The sequence below is a fragment of the Mus caroli genome, chromosome 1 (genome assembly GCF_900094665.2).
Source record: "Mus caroli chromosome 1, CAROLI_EIJ_v1.1, whole genome shotgun sequence".
In the NCBI taxonomy this organism is placed as follows: domain Eukaryota; kingdom Metazoa; phylum Chordata; class Mammalia; order Rodentia; family Muridae; genus Mus; species Mus caroli.
The window spans coordinates 125,341,143-125,358,135 of record NC_034570.1 but is presented as its reverse complement, the minus strand read 5'-3'; the positions used below and the strand labels follow the sequence as shown (position 1 = coordinate 125,358,135).

Below are 16,993 nucleotides of genomic sequence, written 5' to 3'. Positions count from 1 at the left end.
TTGGAAAGGAGCCAGTGCTAGCCATCACTCCAGCCCCAAGCTCTCAGTCTTTATGGCTGTACATACACAAAAACTAAGATGAAGACTGGGAGCTAGCGGGACACTTTGTCAGTGCGGGCTTGTCATTTAGCACCAATGGAACCCTTCTCATTTTCTTGCTTCTTTCCCACTTCCAATTCCTTTCTTTAAAAAAAAAAATGTTTACAATACCATATTATCAATTAAGTCTAATAATGGGTGTCATTATATCATTCCATACATATGTATAATGCATTTTTATCATATCCACCATCACCTTCTCCAGTCCTCCCCTCCACCTCCCCCTCCCCCCTCCCCCTCCCTTCATCTTCCCAGCTCATCCCCCGTCTACTCTCACCTCTCATGTCTTCTTCTTCCTCCTCTTCTCCTAACGACACATTGGATTTCACTAGAGTTGTTACATAAACATGGGTGACAGGTCATTTACAGGAGCATGGATACCTTGCCAGTAGGTACCCACCCTGGGGGATCTCTGACCCCCTCCTACCCACCCCCAAAATCATTAACTGCCTATAGACCCTCAGGGAAGGTTGGGCCTCATAAGTCCTTCCCCCATCCCAATTTTTCTTATACTCTAGCTTGACAGTGCATCATTGTGTAACCCATCCTAGCTTCAGATTTTCAACCCTAATTCCTCCACACCCCCTTTTGTTTTCTCATCTTCTCTCTCTGCTCCATTTCCAGAAATCTCTCCAAGTCCCAGAGTGCAGAGCAGCTCAGGTGACTGAGGACTAGAAGAGAGCCCCTGTTCTCTGAGCTTGCCCCCACCCCAGCTCAGGGCCCCCTGAAGAGGAAACATGTGTTGAGTCTGGGGTAGGGTTCTCCTTGCCTTAAGGATAGCAAAAAGGAGGCATGTTTTCCGTGTCGCTATTCCCTGGTGTGGAGGGAGGACGCTGGGTGAGAGATTCCTTGTGACTAGATAGAAGTTTGTTTTCTTTTTCCCACATCGGAGCTTCCCATACACCCCCTCTGTCAGAGTACCGTAGTTAGGGGAAACACTGTTTTCCGGGGAGCAGATAGGTTGGCAAGTGGGAGGAACTTCTGGGCACAGAGAAGAGAGGTCAGAAAAGGGAGCATTAAATAAACTGTGAATGACTGACATGAGGCTTTTTTCAGATGGCTAGAGACAATTTCTGTTGCATTTGGCTATATAGATTAATGCTGCTTGGATCTTCCATCTCCTGTTCCACGTCTAGCTTCCACATTGTCCCTCCCCACACAAGATGATGAGCACAGCAGTTAAGATCATCTGATAGGCCTTCCAGCGACATGCAACAGCTAGTACCTACTCTGTAGATGACCTCACATTGGTGACCGTGACAGTAGGCACCGTCCCTCCTCTCACAGAGCTTACAGGCCAATAGAAGTTACACACAAATGAAAAATAATCCTAAAATACTGCCGCTGTGCTGTGTGGGGGAAACAACAGTGTTGAGGGAGCATAGAGCACAGGAGCTAAGATGAAGGACTGAAGGAGAAGAAAGGGGCTTAGGCTTGCGTTAGACCCCATTTCTCTGTGTCATCTAAGACTTGCCAGGGATACTCCAGCTTGGCCTTGCTATATGGTGACTGCATCCCTTCCGGAGTGCTCCTTGTTTACAAAGCAAGCATCTTTGCCTTCCCTAACTTCTGAGTAGCTGTTGGGCTTAGGAAGATGAGACTCTTCCGAGAATAGCCAGAGGGAAAAGAATCTGTTTGAAGACAGACCAAATTATGATTTATAGGTCGTTAATTTCAAGATTTAGATTGACAGCTCCTGTCACCTTAAGACCTCTGGGGTTTTCCTGTGTACTACCTAGAAATGGCCATCTTCCCATTATCTGGAACTTACCGGGGTTGGGCTTTTCCTCCACAGAGCAGACTAAAATAAATCAAAATCCCTCTTCCGCCACCATCCCCGGAAAAGTGCAGGGGATCTAACTGGAGGTCTGCCGATGCTAGACAAGCTCTCACCTCGGACCTGAAACCTCTAATAGCGTTATCAGACTGGACAAAAATTGATTGATACGCACCCAGTAAATGTTCACTTGTGGCACATTTGAATTGCTGTTAGTCCTTCAAACACTGAAACTATTTCCATAATAAGATACGCAGGCCTAGAAATGGACAAAGTAAAATAAAAAGTTGTAGCATTTTCTCCCTGCTCTCCAACAAGTAGAAGCATGAAAACACACACACACACAGAGAGAGAGAGAGAGAGAGAGAGAGAGAGAGAGAGAGAGAGAGATTGAGAACCGTTTCAGGGAAGGTTAGTGAAGAGAAGTGCAGAGCTGGTGAGTGAATACAGATGGGAAGACAGGCACCTGGCTAGTTTGGTTTTCTTTCTTCTCTAGTATTCATAATCCACTCTGGAATACCAGTTTGGCAGAGCTCATGGATCTGAAAGGTGCAGCTTTTCATCCTGGCCTCTGCCGCTCGCTTTCTCCTTGGACTCCTGCCCCACCTTTCTTAGGGCTGCCAAGTTCCTTCCTAGCATCTTCTCTGGGCCTGGCTGCAGAGACTAGCGTTCTGTAGTCCACTGAGCCACCACACCCCCAGTAAATCTGCTAGTGCTTGTGTAAGGTCTCACCCTGGAGAAATACCTTGGAGGGAGGGGAAGGGATACATGTGCACAGCCTGATTCAAACATCTGGAAAGAGGCTGGCTGGCCTGGGTGTGAGCAGTGTGGGCCAGGCCAGCGGCTGCATTAGAGAAATTCTTAATGCTCTGTGGAGGAGTGAGAGGGGTCCCTGCTAACATTTGGAGGTAGAGGGTAGGAGGAATGGGGAAAATGGGGGTGAATGAGGTGTAAGTGCCCTCCTTCACCCAAAAAGGGAAGGCCTCTAGCACCCTTGAATTTTCCTGTCTGGTTTAAGCTTCATGCTGAGAGCTGAGTGAGGCCAGGAGAGAGCTAGCCAGGCCCAGCTCCACACTCTGCCTACCCTTAGCCAGCCAGCCTCTCCTCTCTCAGAGCTGAGCATCTGAGTTTGCTGACACGATGTACTAGGCAGGCGTTAGAGATCTTGAGAGTATAGCTAGAACTTCTGGGCCTGAGAGCGCACTCCTTTCCCTCCTCCCACCCCACCCCGCCACCAGCATAGGACCTCTATGCTGGCCAGCTCAGCAGCTCCGCAGCAACTCTTCCAAGCATTGCAGTGTGTTCTTAAGTTTGGCTTGCCTTTTTTTTTTTTTTTTTTTAATCTATTTAGTGTTTGAATAGTAGCCTCCTATTCCTTCTGCCTCTGAATTACACTCCAGCCTCTAGTTTGAGGTGAGTGCGTTGTTTGTTTGTTGTTTGTTTGTTGGCCTTCTAGTCACAGAGATCCTCCTGCCTCAACCTCTCAAATGCTGAAATGATAGGTATGCTCCATTCCTGGCTCCTACTTTGACTTTTTTCTAGTTAGTTAGTTAGTTAGTTATAGTTTATTCATGTGTAAGAGGTTTTATTAGCACATATATATGTGCACTATGTTCATGCCCGGTACCAGCCAGAGGAGGTCAAAAGAAGCCATGAGACCCCCTGGAACTGAAGTTAGAGATGGCTCACAGCCACCTTGTATGTGCTGGGAACTGAACCCAGGTCCTCAGCAAGAGCAACAAGTACTCTTAACCACTGAGCCATCTCTCTAGCCCCTTCCTTTTCTCCTTTTTTAGGCAGGGTCTCATGTAGGCTAGGCTGGCCTCAAACTTGCTCTGTAGCTAAGGATGACCTTGAACTTCTGATTGTCATGTCTACATCTCCAGAGTGCTAGGATGTCAATATTATACTTGCCCCCTCTTGTTTTCTATGGTGCTGACAATCGAACCCAGAGCTTTGTACACATTAGGCAAGTGCACTACCAACTGAGCTATGTCCCCAGCTCCTCCTCCATAGACTTTTAACCCATTGTGTTGCCTTGAGCCTTCAGCAGGAGGGAAAGAAAATTGGTGTTCTCTCACTGACTGAGGCAGCCAGTCGCAGCTAGCCTTAGGAATGGGGTTTTCACTATTTTTATTTAGCTCAAAGGTGTAAACCCTGGGACAATGACACTGGCTAGAGAGGAGCAAGTGCATGCAATGCAGGAAGGTGACAAAGCAGAAGGGTAAAGAGGGCTAAGGCTCTGGGGAATCTTTGTCTCCCCTGTGTTAGAGCTCGGATGGAGGAGGCTCGGGGCTGGGGGCAGGGGCATGATGAAGACAGGCCCTGCAGACAAGACCACTCTATAGGGAACAGTGTTGTCTAGTCCAATGTCCTCTTACTTTGACCTTGAATCTGTTCCTCCATCTCAAGGCTGGGAGTCCAGGACAGCATGTCCCCCTGGTTGTGCCTGTGTTGAAGAGGAGGTGTTGGGACAGGAAGGGTGTCCTATGCTACTTGAAAGCACAGCATTTGGTCAGGAGCACTAGCTGGCTCCATCTGCAGACACCTCTGATCTTAAGCCTCTCATCCCCTTAGAAGCCTTGGAAGTGTTTTAAGTAGGACTTGAGGATAGATTTTTATGTTAGAGGTGAGGACTGAGAAAGGAGCCAGGTCCTCTGTAAGCCAGGCAAGCTCTCTACCGTGGAGCTAGTACCCAAATCTTGAAATGTACCCCAATGTCTATTCTTATGTACCAAAAGAAATGACTGCCTTTAGTCAACCTCAAATAATGTCTCCCTTGCACTGTCTGTGTGGAAGAGGCTTTTCATCTACCTCCTCTGGCAAGGCATCATAATTCAGATAGCTGGGAAGTCCCTCATGACCTAGATCCACCCTTTCTGGGGCTGAGCCGATTCTGATAAACGGTGCCTCTACCCACACCATCTTTAGTGTGAACAGGAGTTCACTCGTGCTGGTTCTCTCGTGCTGGAGCCACATCGCTATAGGCTGGGGCTCCACTCCTCCCAGCCTGGGTCCTGCACAGGCTTATAGCAGACACCAGTGCTCCTGACTCTGGCCTGCCCAGCCGGAGCAGACACCCTGCAGCTCCCAGCATGCTTGCAGGCAGTGACTTCACATACTCACATTCTCTTCGCCTCTCCCAACTTATGTGCTCAGCCTGGTTGTAAGGGCTAGAAGCGCTCTCAGTTTGGGTGGGGCTGTCTCTCATGTTCTCTATGAAAATTTGTCTGAGGACGAAATTTCCCCGAGAATTTCTCGGGAAACCCCTTTTCCTGTGTTTTCTGAATAGCCTTCTTGCCAAGTCCTCCTTCCCTCTCCAGGAGGCTGTGTAAGTATTTGAGAAGCCACTGTGGAGTTCAGGGCCCAAAACATTTTTCTGGGCTGGACAAGTCTTTGTGTAAAGTTAAAGCTGCTGAGATCAGGGCTGGAAAGCCTCTCTGGGTGGAAAGAATGAAGTGGAAAGCCCAAAATTGGGAATTGGCAGGGCTCCCAGCCCCACATGGCTTTCCTGCGCAACACCACATGTCAGAGAGGATTCCCAAGGCTACTCAGGCTAACATCCAGGGCCCGCCCTGGCCTCCTGCGGAGCTCTCTGGGAACCTGGGCAGCCACTTGACTTTGACTTCTTAAGGAAGCTTTTGTACAGTCTGTGTGACTGAAGGTGGAGCCTGACAGACGGGTGGCAAATAGCTAATGGGTGTGGGGCGGGTGAAATGGCTCAGTGAGGAAGGGTCCCTGCTGCCAGATCTGATGATCTGAGTTTGATCCCCCAGACCATACATAGTGAAAAGGAAAAAACAAATTTCTACACGTGTCACGAGCACTCTTGGGTGCATGTGTGCGTGTGTGCGTGTGTGTGCGTGTGTGTGTGTGTGTGTGTGTGTGTGTGTGTGTGTGTGTGTGTGNCTTGGGTGCATGTGTGCGTGTGTGCGTGTGTGTGCGTGTGTGTGTGTGTGTGTGTGTGTGTGTGTGTGTGTGTGTGTGTGTGAGTGAGAGAGAGAGAGAGAGAGAGAGAGAGGCAAGAGAGGAGCAAGCATGTCACTTTGAGGAAACATCTAGGTGAGGGCAAGTCCCACCTTTTTATATTATCTAGAATGTATTTTGTTTTGTTTGCTTGAGTCCAGAAAAGGGCATAGGAGCCTTTAGTGAGTTCAAACTTAGTGAGCCCAGGCTCTGATGAACCTGACACGCCATCCCTGAGAACAGGAAAAAGGCAGGATCCCGCAGAGGCAGCCCTGGCTTGCTCAGAGGTACACAAGTGACTGTGTAAACACTCTGGCATAAGAAATAAGATGGCCATATGCCTGGAAGTTCCAGCAAACAGGGTAAGTTGGTCACTTAGAAGGGAGCCTCCGTTGAGCCCTACTGTTCTCGTGTCCCAGAATCCTTTGGTCAGAGGTTGGCAACCAGCTGCCTCCTGTGGGTGATACAGACCCTGCCCCTGCTAATGCAAGGAACCTGTGACCTCTTCAAGCCTTAGTTGCCTTGAGCATCAAATTGGGTTCATGATAACTTCCTCCACTGGCTACAGATGTTTGAACGAGAAGCGAAGTGTGCCTGCTGCAGTGCCTGCCACACAGCAATCACTTGAACATTAGCATTAGCAATGAATGTTGGTCATTACTCATCCACTGGGTTCCTTCACCAGGCTTGAGTGTGTGCCTTGTGCCAGGTACTGCTGCTATAGGCCTTAAGAACAAAGCCAAGCACCCTGCTCTGGAAGGAGGTGGGGCAAGCAATGGATGAATAAGGCCTCCGTGGTAAGGGATGAGAAGACCTTAGAGGGAAGCTGTAGAACAGACTGGAAAATGGTGAGCGCCATGGCTGAGGACAGCCTTAGCCTGGCAGAGATGGGGACAGCGACCTGAAAGATGGGAAGGACAGCCCTGGAAGAGGTTCTGTTAGGGAAGGGGGTGGTACAGCAGCAGCAGCCATGTGCAGAAACGGAAGGAGGGGTAGGAGGTGTGTTCCGAGAGTAAAGGAAGGTATGCTGAGCCAGAACGCTATGAAGACTGGGAAGTGGGAAGAGATAGATAAACACTGGAGGTTCCTAAGTAGCCTTAGAGGCCATCAAAGGTCTCGGTGCCCAGCTTTACTCCGAGTAAAAGCCACATCGGGTTTTAAGTAAGTGAGTAACATGCACTGCCTTACATCTTTGAAAAGATCTTTGTGGGCAGAGGAGGGGGCAGGAGGTGATCATTAGAATATTGAGAACCTAAGGAGCTAGGTGGTCACCCCTACCCTGCACGATGAGGTAGGTTGCTCAGGGAGACTCACCTTGAAAGGGGTGTTAGTCCTTTAAATTGATATTTAGTAGGTTTTTAGAGATGGGGTTCTATAGCACAGGCTGACCGGGAGCTCACCATGTGGTCCAAGCTGGCCATCCTCCTGCTTTAATCTCTCAAGTGCTAAGGAAACAGGCCACAGCAGGCTCTGGTGTTTACTATCTGACATCCCGACTGCCCTCACAATGCTCTCCCTTACCAAAAGGAGGGAAGGGTGGTTCCCTCCCAGTGTGTTGTGTTGTGTATCTTACATCTTTGTGACACAAAATCCCCTCAAACCGATCTGTCCACCCAGAGCTGCAATCCCAAGCTGGCTCAAGCCCTGCTCTATTCAGTCCCCTGGGGCAAAGAATCAGCAAGTCTCGCCTCCTGGCCACCCTGCCCCTGCATGCCTGGGCACCCAGATGCCCTGCCCAGAACACTCCTCTCCCAGACCCTCCCCTGCCTTTCCCACTGGGAACCTGACTTCCCAGGGCAGGGCAGACAGAAGAGGCTGAGGACTGTCTGGAAAAGAGCTCAATGAGGCTTTTCTAGCTTTGAAAGCAGCTTTGCTCCCTGGTGGAGCCCGACTGTCTGCTGAGCTGGAGTGAGGGGCTTACTGCTGGGTTATAGGGCCCTGGGTTACAGTCTCAGGCACCGTGTGCCCAAACAGTTCCCTGTCCCTTGCCTCCTAATGAGTGAAAATGGCCTCCAGCCCCACCCTTCACAATATGATCCTAACTCTGCCATCCTGGCCGACTTCACCTAGGGCCTGTCTCACACTCCTCTCTCTCAGAGCCAGAAGGCTCTCCACTCCAGCTGCTGCTGATTTATTTTATGAGTTCCCGGGAGTGGAGGCCACATCCCACCCTGCAGGCCATATTCCCTGCGAACTTGCTTGCCCATTTTCATGGACCTCCCCCCCCCCCAACAAATGTTCAGTGGAAAGAGAATGTTCGCCCACACACCGAGCCTGTCTGTTTCCTTGGGGTTGTGGTTGGGAGGCCTCCGTGTTGAGCGAGTGTGGAGTCCCTGACATCCTGACCTCCACTCTGTCCTTGCTCCTTCCAGGCACACACATTTCCTTGCTTTGTGTGAAGCTCAGTAGAGTATCCCCTGCCCCCGGATTCTGAGTGTCCTTGGCTGCCGACCTGTTTTCAAGACAAAGAGTGCCCCACCCTACCTGTGGGGGAACCCATCGAATGGGCAGCCAACAGCATCCAGTGCCAAAACCAAAGCCAAAAAAAAAAAAAATCTAATTTGTTGCAAATATGTGAACAACTTAATGAATACCAACTTGGATTGACTGCTAGGCAGGCTTTCCCCACCACCTCTGAACCCTAAAGAGGGGCCAGGATTCTCAGGAAGCTACTGAGTATAATTCTGCCTCCCCACCCCCACCCCGCATGCTGGGGGAGAAAGAGAGAGAGGAGAGAGAGGTGTTAGGGTTACATGTTCTATTTTAGTGGGGAAAATGCTGGTTGTCATTAACTGTACATCATCTAGAAACTTTGTAACCTTGCTTGGCGCTTATTCTGAGCTGTAATACTTTGTCTAGTTGATACCAAGTACTTAGCCGCTGAGTAAAACAGCTTGCTGGGGGTTGCATGAGAAATGGAAAGGCAGGGATGATACAACTAAGGCTGCCTTGCCTTGAGAATTCTACTTCAGTGATCTACAGCTCCTAGAACCTGGAATGAAGACACACAGGTAGCCTCTGCCTCCACCTGCATGACCAAGAACAGGTAGCTAGTTCTTTCTGGCCCAAGCACGTGTGAGCCGGCATGTTCGGGTCCTTGCCAGAATTTGCATACTCACTCCGAAGAAAGAGTCCCTGTGCATCCCAAGAACATTCTTGTGCTTCTGTTCTTAGAGCTAGGGCCTTGGCGTGCAGCACAGCCCCCAAGGAACAGATGACATTTACTTAGCCTGGTCGCTAGAAGCAAAAGGCCCTGTCCTGAGGCCAGCTTGTCACCCGTATTCATTTTTAAACTTTTAAAGCCCTGAACAAACTAGGCTGGTTGAGCACGTGCTCACTGCTCCACAGCCCCAGGAATCATAACTGGACATGGGGTCTCTTAGTTTTGTTTGTTTGTTTTTTTAATGTCTTTTACAAACCCCTACACTGGTTCTTAAGTCAGACCACACACACTGATGTCTTTCAAAGCAGTTAGCCCTAAGGTACCTCTCAGAAGGGCCCTCTGGAAGAAAATGAGCCTTTTAACCATTTTCACCCATTGTTCAAGTCAACTAATCAAGACAAGCTTCTTGGCCTCTGCCTCTGCCTCTGCCTCTGCCTCTGCCTCTGCCTCTGCCTCTGCCTCTGCCTCTGCCTCTGCCTCTGCCTCTGCCTCTGCCTCTGCCTNCTGCCTCTGCCTCTGCCTCTGCCTCTGCCTCTGCCTCTGCCTCTGCCTCTGCCTCTGCCTCTGCCTCTGCCTCTGCCTCTGCCTCTGCCTCTGCCTCTGAGCCTCTCTGCCTCTCTGCCTCTGAGCCTCTCTGCCTCTCTGCCTCTCTGCCTCTCTGCCTCTCTGCATCTCTGCATCTCTGCATCTCTGCATCTCTGCATCTCTGCATCTCTGCCTCTCTGCCTCTCTGCCTCTCTGCCTCAAGGGTAGTTTTCGACCTTTCTCCTTTCTACGCGCCACAAAGCCTCGATGCAGGATCAAGTGTGGGCTGCTCAGGAGTTGTAGTTCTTTTCGGTAAAGATCCATCCACCTTTGCTGACAAGGAACTCCTGCCTTATACTAGATTCTGGCTTTTACATCTTGGTTTCAACCATGACAGTCTTGCTGGTCGGACACCTAGGAAAACCTGCATCGTGGTGGTAGCACCCACATGGGGCAGCTCGAAAGCACTTGTGACTCCTGCTCCAGGACACCTGATGCCTTCTTCTGGCCCATGCAGGTGCACACAACACCTTTCACAGAGAGACACACAGACAAATAAATAACTAAATAAATAGGCCTTTAACTTGACTTCTGATATCACTCCACCCTGTGCCTTCCTCTTTCTGCCTCTCTCTCTCTCTTGTCTCCTTTTCAGGTCTATCTGGGAACCCTGCAGATTTGGAGAAGCGTAGACTTGTTTTTGGAAAGAACGTGATACCTCCGAAAAGGCCCAAGACTTTCTTAGAATTAGTGTGGGAAGCCCTGCAGGATGTCACGCTCATCATCCTAGAGATCGCAGCCATCATCTCCCTGGTCCTGTCCTTCTACCGACCTCCGGGTGGAGATAATGAAAGTGAGTGTCTGAGCTGCTGCACATGGCTGATCTGAGTCCTTTCCACACCACCAACCATATTAAGTACCAGTGGTTTTCAGATTATAGTACAAAATGTTCTTCTTACCCAGCAGGCTCTACAAAGGAGAGCTAGTAAGCCATTCTCCTAACCGTTCCCCTTCCCCTACCACATCCTTATTCAGAACACCAGCCATCTTGTGTCCTTACCTTTGCTTCTTAGTGTATCCCAACCATAGTGATTGGCATTGTGGGGAAATAGCAGTGAGCCTGGCTGCACGTCCTGTGACTTGCATGGGCATACTTTGTGCTGTTTAGTAGCTAACACAAATTAGACCTAGTAATGATGAGAGATAGCTCCAGCCGACTGATTTCCTTGGAAATCTTCCACTTCAGAGTCTAATTTTCTATTGTTCTCTCTTCGTGACTGTCCGCCTTGTGGAGGTTGTGTAAATACCTCCCTCATTTCAATGATTCTTTCTTCCCTTTCTGAATAGTCTGTGGTCACATTGCAAGTAGCCCAGAAGAAGAGGAGGAAGGAGAAACTGGCTGGATTGAGGGGGCAGCCATTCTCGCCTCGGTGATCATTGTGGTACTTGTGACAGCCTTCAATGACTGGAGCAAAGAGAAGCAGTTCCGGGGGCTGCAGAGTCGCATTGAACTGGAGCAAAAATTCTCCATTATCCGGAATGGTCAGCTTATCCAACTCCCAGTGGCTGAGATTGTGGTGGGAGATATTGCCCAGATCAAATACGGTGAGAGCACCATGTTTCTCTAACCAACAACATCCCCCTCCCCAGACATCTGAAGAATAGGTCCATTGACATGAGGAGCTGGGAGTTTCTGAAAGCCTCTGCTAACCCGTCAGGTAGAATTTAAGGGGGTTGTGGGAAGAAATTCTGAAGAAAGCCATAGCCAAAACTCGTCCAAGTGGTTGTCAGACTTTTGTCCTGTATGGCTTAGGAGTAAAAGTATGGAATATTTAGGCCACAGGAAGGTTTTGATTCAGGATATGTGTGGCACTAAGGATCAAACCCAGGGTCATTGCAGTATAGGTGAGCCCTCTGCCACAGCGTCCCAACGCAGCTCTAGAGTTATATCCTCTTTACCCCTTTATGTGGAGGCTCTTGACATTCTCATGAGACCATCAGGAGAGCATCCCTAAGGTGGAGTGGAGGAGTTGGATGGAGGTCCGTATGACTATCCCCTACCAAGTCTTACCCGTTTTCCCTTATTGTCACCCTTTCCCTTATGCACTAGGTGACCTGCTGCCTGCAGATGGAATCCTAATCCAGGGAAATGATCTGAAGATTGACGAGAGCTCTCTGACAGGAGAATCGGATCATGTCAAGAAGACTCCGGACAAAGACCCCATGTTGCTCTCGGGTATAGTATCTGGGTGCCCAGGTTTTTATCACAGCCTCTAGATAGTAGGGTCAAGGGTTCTGGGCTCTCTTCCCTCTATTGGCTCCAAGCCTTCTTCTTCTCTTGGTTTAAGTCAGAGTAGAAACGTGGGTAGTCCTGATGCAGGGGTGTCAGTAACCTGAAAGACGTTTTTCATTAAGTGTTACAGAAGTTCTGTTGTTTGAGAGGGTGGCATAAAGTTAACATGTTAACCTTAACCTCTGTCTCCTTGGCCTGTTTTAAACAGGCTCATCTAGCTTTTCCTTGCTGCCTACTAAATTAATTACAATCCACAGAGGAAAGGGCGCACCATGCTCTTACGTTTGTATTTCCTAACAGATCACAGCTAAGAACATCAGACAGCACTCATCCCTCTCTGCCTTCTCCTTTCCCTTCTGTAGGGACTCATGTGATGGAAGGTTCTGGACGGATGGTGGTGACTGCTGTGGGGGTCAACTCCCAGACTGGAATCATCTTCACCCTCTTAGGGGCTAGTGAGGAAGAAGAAGATGATGACAAGAAGAAGAAAGGTAAGGGGCGTGCCAAATGAGATTCTCTCATCTCTATGACTGAACTAAAGGTCGGAGAGCAGATCCAGACGGAAAAGCTGTTAGGAAAGTCTGCCAGGATGAAGCAACAGATACCCAGCCTCCTAGGCAAGATGCAAATGTCAGTTGTGAGGCTGGAGAGGTGGCTCGGTAGTTAAGAGCACGTGTTCTTTCAAAGGACCCGGTTCAGTTTTCAGGCCCCACATTGGCAGCTAACAACCATCTACAGCTCTCTAGTTCCAGAGAATCCTACACTCTCTTCTGGCCTGTGTGGACACCAGGCAAACCCATGGTACATAGACATATGTGAAGGTACACACACACACACACACACACACACGTGCGTGCGTACACACACTCATCGACCTTGTGTCTCTGAGGAGCGCCACTGAAAACCATCAAACCCTGACTCAAATCCCTCAGGTCAGATTGCATTTCCTCAGTCCCTGTGTCTTCAGTAGGTTGTGAGGGGTAGCCCAGCCTGAAAGAGCAGGCAAGAGCTCCAGCCGAACTGCCCCATGTCGTCCTCCTCTTCCCTTCCCTTCTTCCTCAAGGACTGAGGGGTAAAAACGAACCATCTCAGCTAAGAGGGAAGGGACTTAAAGCAAACCATGGATCCCACAGAAACTGTGGGCTCCCCGCTGAAGAGAGGCACAGCTGGAAGATCGGGAGCCTAGCGACTATGTTCATCCCGCAGTTACCCTAGTCTTGGTCACTCGCTTCTTCCTGAGGTAGGAACATCAGGAGAAAGAGACCCAGATGCGAAAGCCAGACTCGGGCCTTTTTCTGAGCATTCCTTCTTCCTGTGGGAAGAAAAGGGTTTCTAGCACTTGGCTGAGAATCATCTGAGGTACTTAGTAGAGGGAAGCTTATGACAGAGTAACAATCTCTCAGAACCCAGCTATTTATTTTTACAGCTGCCCTCAGCTGAACACCTAGAAAGCTTGCCTAGGGCCTGTTGAATTGACCTGGAGATGCATTTTAGGGCCTCGCCACAGACAGATATCTCCAGCCTCTCTCTCCCTAACTCCCACCCTCATTTTCTCAAGAGTTATGACTCAAGACTGGAGCATCCTCCCTCCTAGCTGCCGGAGAAGCTCAGGCATGACCGTGTGTGCAGCTGTCTGATGCTTGGCTCCCAGGGATTCATTTGAATTGAGATAGGAAGGATGAATGAGCAGAGACGTGAGCTTCCGTTCCAAGTATCACCCTGCCCCGCAGACCTCCTCCTTCGCTGTCACCCTTCTGTGCTGGGAAAGGACAGAATTGGATATCAGATCATCTCTTTTCTAGTTACTTTGGGTCTCCACCCCGCTTTTTCTTTCTTGTTCAAACAGGTAAAAAACAAGGAGCCCCTGAAAATCGCAACAAAGGTAACCTCTCCACCCACTCACGTTCCATCTCTACCTGCCCACGCTCAAACCAGACCTCTCCAGGCCATCTGCCTCCCTGCCCTCTCCATAATCTGTTATCTGCCTCTGTGGCCCAGTGCCTCATCCTGAGGATGGTGCAGAGATCTGGGGGTGGGCTCCAGGCAGAACAGCAGCACCCTCTGCTGTTGGCTTGAGGAAGCAATGTCCACAATTCTTTGGTACCGATCCGCTCTTCTCAGAGTGCTGAGCTCTGCTTCACTGTCCGCAGCAGCGGCAGTTTCTGGGTTGGAAGTCAGTCATGGTGGAAGGTGTTGGCCAGGCAGTCCCTGCACCCTCCTCTGCTAGCCGCCTCATGGGTGTCTTCTGGTTTGTATTTCTTCTCTGTTCGTCTGCTCTGAGGCTTTGGAAAGAGACATTTCCCTCTGCCTCTCTGCCCACTTCTTTCTTTGTTCTCACCACAGTCTCTGTTTTGTTCCTCCTGGTATGGTTTGTGTTTCTCTTGGTGGCTGTGTCTGCATCCCATCTCCGTCTTGTTTGTGCATCCGACAGAAGAGACCCTAACTCAGGAGGGAGTTCCTAGCAAACAGTGATGTTGGAGGGGGACGGGGACCAGCAGGAAATAGTCTTGAGGTAGCTCCTAGAGTCGTTTTTCCCCCATTGCACACATCATAGTATTCTTCAGAAATAAAGTCACCAGACTGGAGCACCTGGGCTTAAGGAGAAGGAACTTGAATTTCAGGTCTCTTTATTCTTCTTCCAAAGGGGAAACCCTGGGTTTGATGTGCCCCGCTCTCTGTTTTGCCTTCCTCTGTGTCTTTTGAGGAGCTTCTTCTCTTCACCCCACCCCCCCACCCCAAAATACTCAACTCAGGTCCTGCTCTGTACCTCCTTCTTCCCTTGTCCTTCAACTTATATAGAAGCTGAAAAATAACTTTGGTCTTGGGAGGGGTGGGGTGGGGTGGGCATCTGTCTTTCTTCCCTGATTGGGAGAAGGAGGTTTTAACAGAATAGACTAGGGCCCTTATGTTCTAGAAACATCAGCCCTTTGGTCCGTTTCTATAGTAAACATTCCCTGTTTTAAGGTCTGGATTCCAGAGAGGATGCTTATTAAGGGGATAGATGGCCTCCATGGTGTGATCAATCCCCTTGTTGCTATAAACCTGGTCTGTGGCTCTGAGGGGTGCCAGGGAGTTGTAGTAAAGAGAAAATCCAGACTGAGAAGCATCTTCGGCCTCATCTCCAGTTGTCAGACATGTCCCAAAGGCGCTAGCGGAGTCCTGTGTCTGGCATGGGTGAGGACCAGTCAGGGGTCTAAGGAACATTCCAGGAAGAAGACAGAAGGGCATCTTGCCTTCCACCAGCCTGCCGTCCACTGCTATATTCTTGCCTGCTCACTTGCTCTGTTCGTGTGTCTACCCTAGCAAAGACCCAGGATGGAGTGGCCTTGGAAATCCAGCCACTCAACAGCCAAGAGGGGATCGACAGTGAGGACAAGGAGAAGAAAATAACCAGGATACCCAAGAAGGAGAAGTCGGTGCTGCAAGGCAAGCTCACACGCCTGGCTGTGCAGATCGGGAAGGCGGGTGAGTGACTAAGCCTGCCTCCCCTTGCAGATTTGACATGATGTCGCCACATGTGCTGGCTGCTTCACCACATCCAGCAGGACTGGCCCTTGGGTGGCTCCTGAGCTCTAGAGCTGTATCTTAGGTCACTGTTGGGTTTTGAAGGAAAGAGATTTCCTCCTATGTAGAAAGGTTAATAGCCTGAGGTCTCTTTCATACAAATATTGGGGGGGGGGGGTCATGCTAACAGGAAGGAGACCTTAAGAACTTTCAACTGTCCTGGAATCCTTCCAAGAACAGAGTTTGCTTTAGGCAGCTCCCTCCTTAGTTGTGGCCCAGCACAGAGCAATAAATACACAGTAACGATGCGGAGACCAAGGAAGACTGCTTAGTCTATTCAGCTCTATTCACAAGAGGGGTCTTATAGCCAGAGTGACAAGTGGCTTCCCCATCACCCACACCTCCCCTCCCCTCCATCCTCTGGCCAAGGGGAACAGCAGGAAGATGGTTCCCTTATGCAGTGTCCCTTGAGGTGTGGTCTGTCAGTGAGTATTCTGTGACCTCAGACTTCTGCTTGCCACCACCATATTCAGCCTGCTTCTATGGGCACAATTTTCCAGATGTCCTTACTAAAGTGCAGACTACCTTCAGAAAGCCTGAGGGCTTCCAAAGATCTGTGATAGACACAACAGCAGCCACCGTCTACAGCCTGCTCCTGAGTAGCCACATGGGCCCAGTAGCTGTCTTAGTGGACAGCACCAAGTCAGAGCATTTGAGTATCACAGAAAGTTCTGGAGGGAGTGTACTGACCTAGCCAATTCAGTCCAGTCCAGTACTTAGCTTATTCTGACTACCTTGAAATCCTAAATATAGACTCTCTGTGGATGAGCTATGAGTACAAAAGGCAATCGTTGAGCCAGGTACCCAGGTCAGAAACATTTAAGTAGATCTCCTGAGCCTCATTCTTCCTTGGGGATAAGAATTACCTAGAGATTGGCCACTGGTCTCCAGTTTCTTATTTCACATATCAATCTAGTCTAGGGTGACATAAACAAGATGACTTCCAACCCACAGAGAGCGAGCGAGCAAGAGAGAGAGAGAGAGAGAGAGATTCCCTAAATTTATACCATAGGTACCTTGCTTCCTTACGCTAGTCCTAGCCTTAATCAATCCGAAGCCAAACTAATCAATCTGAAGCCATTGACTTTATCCCCCATGGCCTTGCTGTGAAGCCATTGACTTTATCCCCCATGGCCTTGCTGTGAAGAAAGCCCCTGAAGCATTGATATGGCTTTAATACGAGTGTCCCCCAAATACTGTACTGCTGCTGGGTATACATTAATCCTTAACCCTCAGGATAGCCACTGATTTCCCCCCAAACATGTAAGATGACAAACTATCCCACGTGGTTGAAATTTTCTTTCACTGAAAGTCCCAGAAATTGCTGTGTCTCGAGCAAACCAGGATGGCCACCCTGCCAGTGTCTTCTGTCTCTGACCCCTAGCGTTCTCTTTGTAACAGTAGGAACAATAGTAGCTATCTCCTAGGGCTGTAGAGACTCAGCTGTGAAAGCCGAGACCTTTTTATGCCATGCTATGATAGGAGAAATCATGTAGGTGACACGTGCTAGCACTGTGGGGACACACTGGAACTAGCGTGTGGAACCTTCAAGAGGGAAAGTCAAAGCCGTAAGCTACTAAGTGGGCAGACGTAGTTGCTGCTTGGT

General features: G+C 49.5%; 1 protein-coding gene across 7 annotated transcripts in view; it reads left to right on the top strand.

The window, feature by feature from the left end:
• Atp2b4 (ATPase plasma membrane Ca2+ transporting 4) overlaps positions 1-16,993 on the top strand; it is a 96,922-nt gene that overhangs the window by 49,916 nt on the left and 30,013 nt on the right. For 5 of the 7 annotated variants that reach the window (XM_021168876.2, XM_029477607.1, XM_029477600.1 and 2 more), the window contains 6 exons: positions 10,186-10,383; positions 10,878-11,135; positions 11,641-11,766; positions 12,186-12,314; positions 13,670-13,705; positions 15,127-15,288. In XM_021168876.2, coding sequence (XP_021024535.1) covers positions 10,186-10,383; positions 10,878-11,135; positions 11,641-11,766; positions 12,186-12,314; positions 13,670-13,705; positions 15,127-15,288 — 909 coding nt within the window. The remainder of the gene's footprint in view (positions 1-10,185; positions 10,384-10,877; positions 11,136-11,640; positions 11,767-12,185; positions 12,315-13,669; positions 13,706-15,126; positions 15,289-16,993) is intronic. The other 2 variants (XM_029477616.1, XM_029477631.1) reach the window with 1 other exon arrangement.